Raw genomic sequence first — 8,349 nt, 5'->3', positions numbered from 1 at the left:
GATATAGGCACGAAGATGAACGATTGTTCATACACATATTAATTAATACAAATTTTTGACCAATTTATCCTTTGAACAATTGTTCATACACATTAATTAATATATTAATTAAATTATTGTTTATTTAATCTCATTTAATAATAACCGTTAGATGAGAAAATGAACGATTAAGATAGGTTAGCATAGTTTGCACAAAAAATTGGGTTAGTATTTGAACCTGCCCCTATATATATATATATATATATATATATATATATATATATGCTCTACATCAAGCACTTAACCTTTTTGGCGCTTAAGCATTGATCTTCCTTGGAATACAACACGGGCTCTGTATATGAGACACTTAACTCTTGAGTAAGAGCTCTGTCTCTGTATATGTCATCAAAACCTTATTTTAAATTTAAAATTCGGATTTTTGAAGCATTTTTCACAAAACAATATTACCCGGACAGGGGCTGCCGTCCCTTGGACTCTGCCACCGGGGGCGCTGCCCCCGGACCCCGTCATTTAGGGGGTTTGCCCCTAAATCAAAATAAATTCAAACAAGTGTGCACTCCGCACCTTCCTTACTTGTTCGATATTTATCATGATTACATTGATCAACAATTTAATCTCATTACACTTAAATGACATTAGTGACACAAATCATCAACATGAAGTCATCAGATATTGGTTATTTCTCAGACTTACAACATAACTCTGAATTGTTCTGTTCCAAACTTAGTTATATAGTTTATTCCTAGACTTAGAATACAACTTTGAACTCCTCTTCAGAGTTACGTTTCTGAGTTATAAGAAGTCAGAATTCTTGTGACTTATAGTTATGCTCGTAGATATTTTCTAGACTTAGAAGACAACTCTGAATTTCTCTTATTCAGAGTTAAGTCCAAAGTTATTTTTCTACCTAACGATAGAATTCTGAATTTTTGAGTTCTGGAATTAATGTTCAGAGTTTTCTTTCAGAATTAATGTCCAGAGTTTTTTCCATTTAAAATACACTGTGTAATACACGGGGTCGAACCTAATATATATATATATATATATGTATATGTGTATATATATATATATGTATATATATATATGTATATACATATATACATATATATATATATATGTATATATATATATATGTATATATGTATATAGGGGAGCGATCAAATGCAAACCACTCAATTTGTACAAACCGTGCAAACCGCATTCAACCAATCATAATTTTTCATTTTGTTCATTTTTTTGTAATTATGAGAGGTTGATTAATCATTTTTATTGTGGATGGTGTTAATCATAGATATTATCATCTTCATAATTTTAATTTTAGAGAAATACATGAAACAGTTTCATTAATATTAGAGAAATACATGAAACAGTTTCATTAAGTATTATATGAAACAATTTCACAACCATATATGAAACAACTTCATCAAAAAAAAGTATTATATGAAACAATTTCACAAGATTAAACAATTTCATGAAAAAAATTTATAAGATTAAACAATGAAATCGACAGATGAAGGTGGTTTGCACGGTTTACACAAATGAGGGCGGTTTTCATATGATCACTCCTCTATGTATATATATATATATATATATGTATATATGTATATATATATACATATATATGTATATATATGTACATATATATACATATATATATATGTATATATATGTATATACATACATACATATATATATATGTATGTATGTATATACATATATATACATATATATATGTATATATATATGTATATACATATATATATATGTATGTATGTATATACATATATATACATATATATATATGTATATATATGTATATACATATATATATATGTATATGTATATATACATATATATATATGGAGAAGTATTCAAATGAGAACACCTTCATTCTACGAGAACGCGAAAACATTCTTTTACTATAGACAATCACATGTGATATTATTATTCCATCACATGATATTATTATCCCATCACATATGATACACATGTGATACTAAATCAGAGACGCAGACGATTTTCGATGCGATTTTGGTTGCGGGCCAAGTCGCCCTTACACCACTAAGTCCCCTCACAAGTATTATCACATGTGATAAGTTTGTTTTTAATATGATACTATAATCCATCAAAACCATCACATGTGATGCTAAATCATAGACGCAGACAACCTTTGGCACAGCCTAAGTCATAGAACACGTCGTCCGCACATCACAGGGTCCCCTCACGCGTATTATCACATGTGATAAGGGTGTTCTTGTGTTCTCGTAAAATAGAAGTGTTCTTGTTTGAAAAATTAAATATGTTGCAAGAAGACGAGAATTTTAATATCATCAATGATTACATTTCTTTGGGTGTGTTTAATCATATATGATTAAACATCTTTGTATTGTCAATACAACATGTATTTAATTATTATAGAATTAAGCTTGTCTATCATGCATTCATGCGTGTAATCATATACTTCTCGAAAGAATCTTTATATATATATATATATATATATATATATGTGTGTGTGTGTGTGTGTACACGTATGTATGAAATTTTTTCCATTCAATTCGGTATTTTTGTAAGTTATTATTCATAATGAAAAATTAATAAAAAGACCACAATTTTCGACTAAAAAATATGTAAACAATGCAGGAGTTAGCAACGATGGCCAGATTCGCCATTTCTTTCACCGTCCTTCGAAGGCGTACACCACCGGCACCAGAAAGCGAAGAAAGGTGCACATGGACGCCGAAAGGGGTGAAACACGATGGCACAAAACCGGCAAGACTCGGCCCGTTTTGATCTCGGGTTCAATCGAAGGGTTCAAGAAGATCCTCGTGCTTTACACAAATTATGGCCGGCAAAAGAAACCCGAAAAAACCAATTGGGTAATGCACCAATACCATCTTGGCAACAACGAAGAGGAAAAAGATGGCGAAATAGTTCTCTCGAAGGTCTTCTACCAAACTCAGCCAAGAAACTGCGCCTCGGGAATCAAGGATTCGTCGTCAATAGACGAGAAAACCGACAGAAACCCTAAAATCAGGGATACGGGATTCGTTCAAAATTATAGCGTTGATTGTCCTAATTTTATATCTTATGATATTGATCATCGGAGGCAGATCAATAGGGAAATCCCGACTCGCGTTATCCCTAGTTTTGCTTTACCCGATGATCCGTCGTCATTTATTCGTCTACCAACCGGATCGAACAAAGAATCATGAGGAAGAAATTATTATAGGTAACAAAATGTTCGATTTCTTGTGTAGTTGATGAACAAGTTATGCTTTTGAGAGTCTCATAAGGACCCGTACATTTTTCGGGGTTCAGATTTCAAAGTCGGAATAATATTATACTTGTAATTGTTTTAAAAGTATATTATTAATAGGGTTAAGTTTTGTAATTTGGTTTTAATTCATTAGTAGGTGTATCATATAAGATAGAGGTGCTAAAAAACCCGACCAAACTGATCAACCCAACCCAACCCGAAGAAACTCGATGTCTAATCGAGTTGTAAAATTGTCAAACCGTAGGTTTTGGGTTGATATTGGTTACTATTATTTTAACTCAACCCAACCTGATAAACCCGATATCCTTTTATTTATTGGATTTAATATGATTATTGAATTTCTATTAATATATACATTACACAATTGCACTATCATATATGTCTTTTATATACACATATTTTCAATCTATTCACATCTCTATATAACTCATTCGTATATATGTTCAGAGTAAATTGAGAAAAAAATTGAATGTGATATACGTTAGAAATATGGATAAGTTGTATCAAATGGTTGATAATGAAAAAAAAATTTATTAGTAGAGAAATAACATATTCAAAGATAAAAAAATATTTTAACGTACCAAATTATCAATCCGAACAACCCGTACGGGTTGGGTTGGGTTGCACTTTGGTTTGGGTTGGGTTGGGTTAAGATTTTTTTCAAACCGTAAGCATTGAGTTGGATTGTTCAAATGTCTTCAACCCGATCAACCCAACCCATGAGCACCCCTAATATAAGATGTAAGTCATGAAATAATGATTCTACTTTTTTAAATCAGGGGCACATTATCAGTGTATGGACAACTGTCTCTCGAGCACAGGTTTCGGTTCGGCCTCAATGGGAAAATAAAATGGAACACCTAACACCTAATGAGTTGAAGATCATATCAACGGGTCTTTCATCTTTTCGTTTTCGCACTATTACGGATATGAAAATAATGGGAAAAATCGGGCAGGTTAGATAAAGGTTGTTGAGCTAAAAATATTCAGAACGTCGTTTTTATAGTTAAAAACTATCAAAATCTGGTCAGTCAGTCGGTCCTGATCCCCCACCAAAAATCTTAGGATTGGTCTTCCCGATCCGACATACGTCCTTGTCCCTGCACTGTTTTTAAAATTGTATATTTATTTTAAATCTTTTTACATAAAACTGTTATTATTTATTTTTTTAATTATGACTTTTGGAATTCAGTATCGAAAGACAATTTAAATATTGCATTTACTTGAAAAAAATCTTGAAATTTTTGTATTATAATTAATAATAAAAAATGAAAAATCGCTCTTATACAAAACTAGTACTGGTTCTCTAACCGGTTCCCCAGCTAAACAGGCCATAAAGTGCCCTTAACTTTGTAAACGATCACAATCAGTCTCGAACCAATGAACCAGTTATAAATTGGGGTTTATGGTTTAGTGTTTAGACCCTATCGTGACCATCTCCATTAAGCGAAACTCGTCAACGATGCGTTTTTTAACCATGACGAAAAGAGATGAAAGTTACAAAGCCCAATTAAATGGCCCATTAAAGGTTTGGTTCATAGGCTATAGAATCATTAGAGTGGGCTTCTACAATGGGCCGATTAATTTTACATTTTCAAAAAAATCACTCTCCACATTTAAATCAACTAGAAGGGTTTATACACAATGCAGCGAGATACATCTTGATTTTAATATTTTATTTTATTATTTATCTCAGTAGATGTTATAGTATGATTTTATGTGATTTTAAAAAAAACGATGATGTTTTAATTTTTAAATAATATATAAATTTGAAGATATCATAAAAATTTGACAAAAATATATCGATATTAGTATAAAATTAACTATTTAAAATTCATATTTTTTGTGTAATTTTTTAATTCAATTTTTTTTATTATAGTTTAATTTAGGATCAATAACGAAGTAATTTATATTTGTTTTAATAATATAATTTTCTTATAAAAATAATAATTAATTATTTTGTTAGAACTCGATAATTATTCTAATTATATTTTAAAATGAGATCTTTATCCTCTATATGATTATGTTTATCCGAAGTTAGTTACACGGATTCAAACATAGAGTTTTAATAAGTACAACTTATGTATAATTTACTTGTAATCTTGAATTTTAAGTAATATACATCAGTATACAGTATTTCATGCATAAAAAATGGTTTCCAAGAGTTTTTGTCAAATGATTTATAATATAGTATAGATTATAATTAAAGATTAACAGTAATAAGATGGATGTAAGATTAATAGTAATCAAATGTCCAGATAATTTCTTACACTTTTCATCTGAATTCATATTTTTATACAATTTTTGTTTTTTCAAAAAATAAATAAATTTATGTTTATTTTTTAATGTGTTTATCATATACAAATACATAAAACCTTCTAAATCATTTTACTTAAAAAAATCTAAATATCTGTGTAATAATAGTTTTTTAGTCGTATTAAATATATTGATAATTATGATGTTGTTTATCAAATACTTACTGGGTAAACGTTTAGCAGGTGTCACTTTACCATCGAGATGAGTATGACAAGAACATAAAATCTTACCCGGTAAAAAGCATAACAAAGACTGAGAATCTTACCTGATAAAGTGAGAGAGAAGATTTTTCCGGTACAATACGTTTACCAACAATTTAAAAGAATATAGGGAAATTTATTAAAATAGCCATTTTTTAAGGTTGGTTTCAATGTGTAGTCATTTTCTTTTCAAATTTATCAAAATAGCCATAGTTTTGCAAAACTCATGCCCACAATTACAGACCCAGCTAAAAGACAAAAAATATTTGCACTTTCTACCTCTGTCTGCAAAAAAATTAAATTTTTCACTCAGGCCCGTAAAAAAATTTACATTTCTCAACCAGGTACGCAAAAAAAATTACATTTTTCACCAGGTCCATAAAAAAATTGCATTTTTCACCCCAGATTCGCGAAAAAGAAATTAAAATTGCAGACATGGGCTATTTTGATAAACCTTGTAAATAAATGACTAAGGGGTTGTTTCTTTACCTCACCGGATGAATATGGTAAGGACTAAGGGGTTGTTTCTTTACCTCTTAATAGTTCCATTAAGAGACAACTTCTAAATCGTTAAGAGGTTAATCTTGTTTGACAAAAAAAGTTTGTCTCTTAATGGTTCTAAAAACCTTTGAATGGTTTTGTATCATGAGTCTCCCTTAACCATTCAACACCTTAATTTTATTCTAAACAATTATCAAACAATTATATTTCATTTTACACTATATAATGAGAGCCTCTTAATCATTTCGACCACTTAATCATTTTGCACCAAACCATTCAGCATCTGTCAAACAACCCCTAAGAATCTTACCTGGTAAGAGCGAGACAAATACCATGAGTCTTAACTGGTAAATGAGGACGACGACTCTTACCATGAAAAACGCTTACCAAATGAATTATTGCATACAATGTCGTTTTGATAAATTAAAATCTTGTCCGGTAAATAAACAATAGTGTTAAATTTATTAATTGACGGGAACTAAATTAAATATTTTTATTTATTCAAAACAATTAAAACTTGATATCTTTTTTTAATATATTTTAGGTTTTCCGATCAGAAAAGAAATCCCAGAAGTCTGTCACTGATTGGACGATTATAACTACGAAAATTCCTCAATATCGCCGTCACTCGGTCCCCAATACACTCACCGGTGACGTCCGTCTCTGCGTCACTCCGTTGACGTTGAAGTCGTCTCTTCTTTCTCTATATAACCACCACCGTCTCCTCCTCCTCCTCCCTCCTCCCTCTCCTCCACCTCCTCTCTCTAAAAAAATCCATTCAGACCATGCAAAAAACACTCTCTGTTCCCACCTCCACCGCAGCCGACGGCGGTGGAACTGAAACAACCAATGCCACCACCGGAACTGATTCGATACCCGTCGGTGAACTGGTGGCTGGAAACGCAGTGATGGTGTTTGGGCAACGTGGGTGTTGCATGTGTCATGTTGTGAAGCTTCTGTTGTTAGGGTTAGGAGTGAACCCTACAATCTCCGCCGTGGATGAAGGAGATGTGGCGGATGTAATTCATCAGTTATCGAAAATCTCCGGGGAAGACGACGGAGAGATGATAGAGTTTCCGGTGGTTTATGTGGGTGGGAAGTTGTTTGGTGGATTAGAGAGGGTGATGGCTACACATATCACCGGTGAATTGATTCCCATGTTGAAGGAAGCCAAAGCTCTTTGGCTTTGAGTAATTTGACTCCGTCTTTTAATTTTTGGACTTTTTTTAATTTATTAGTTTTATTATAAAATATTTGACAAAAAAAACTGTTGAAAACCATTTTTGTGGATAAATTACTATTTATTAATGCATATTACTTAAACTTTAAGATTTCAAGTAAATTGTGCGTAAATATAATTTATTAAAGCTTCATGTTTGTATTCGTGTTACTAATTATAGATCGATAAACATAATCAAATACATGATAAACATCTCATCTTAAATATAAAAAAGCTAAAATATAATTAAGATAATAATTGAATTCTAAACTAAGCCTAAATTAAGTTACTAATAAAAAATTGAATTAAAGATATTTTACACAAAAAATGAGAACTTTAAAATAGTTAATTTGATACTAATATCGATATAGTTTTTTCAAAATTTTATATTATCTTCAAATTTATATTTTATTTAAAAATAAAAATATTATCATTTTCTCAAACCATATAAAACCGTATTATATCAACATAGACAAAGATTAAAACGATACATTAAAATCAAGACGTATGTTGCTACGTGTGAGTACCCTTCTAGTGTGTGTGTGTGTGTGTGTGTGTGTGTGTGTGTGTGTGTGTGTGTGTGTGTGTGTGTGTATATATATATATATATAGGGGCAGGTTCAAATGCAAACCATCTAATTCTAAAAAACCGTGTAAACCAATTTCGACCAATAAGAAAATTCCATTTGTTTTTAATTAAATTTAATTGATAAGGGTATTTATGTCATTTTACACAACTTTTTGATAATTAATTACATTTTATTTAAGGTAATTTAATAAAAGAAAGTATGAAAATGGTAACGTTTCAAACTTTTATTATACTATATTATTAAAAT

At 30.7% G+C, this 8,349-nt stretch overlaps 2 protein-coding genes across 4 annotated transcripts in view; both read left to right on the top strand.

Moving 5' to 3' along the window:
• LOC112526756 (NAC domain-containing protein 73-like) overlaps nt 1-3,391 on the top strand; it is a 6,743-nt gene extending 3,352 nt beyond the window's left edge. For all 3 annotated transcript variants that reach the window (XM_025137170.1, XM_025137169.1, XM_025137168.1), the window contains one exon: nt 2,641-3,391. In XM_025137170.1, the coding sequence (XP_024992938.1) occupies nt 2,641-3,212 (572 nt within the window). In that variant the 3' untranslated portion in view covers nt 3,213-3,391. The remainder of the gene's footprint in view (nt 1-2,640) is intronic.
• Nucleotides 3,392-7,079: 3,688 nt separating this feature from the next.
• LOC112526840 (glutaredoxin-C9-like) lies at nt 7,080-7,522 on the top strand. The gene has a single exon (XM_025137261.1). The coding sequence runs from the start codon at nt 7,080-7,082 to the stop codon at nt 7,482-7,484; it is 405 nt and encodes a 134-aa protein (XP_024993029.1). The 3' UTR covers nt 7,485-7,522.
• Nucleotides 7,523-8,349: the final 827 nt, after the last annotated feature.

The sequence above is a fragment of the Cynara cardunculus genome, assembly GCF_001531365.2.
Source record: "Cynara cardunculus var. scolymus isolate 2C chromosome LG 14, CcrdV1, whole genome shotgun sequence".
NCBI lineage: Eukaryota > Viridiplantae > Streptophyta > Magnoliopsida > Asterales > Asteraceae > Cynara > Cynara cardunculus.
Note: the sequence above shows the minus strand (reverse complement) of the source record. Positions and strands in the feature narration are given on the sequence as shown.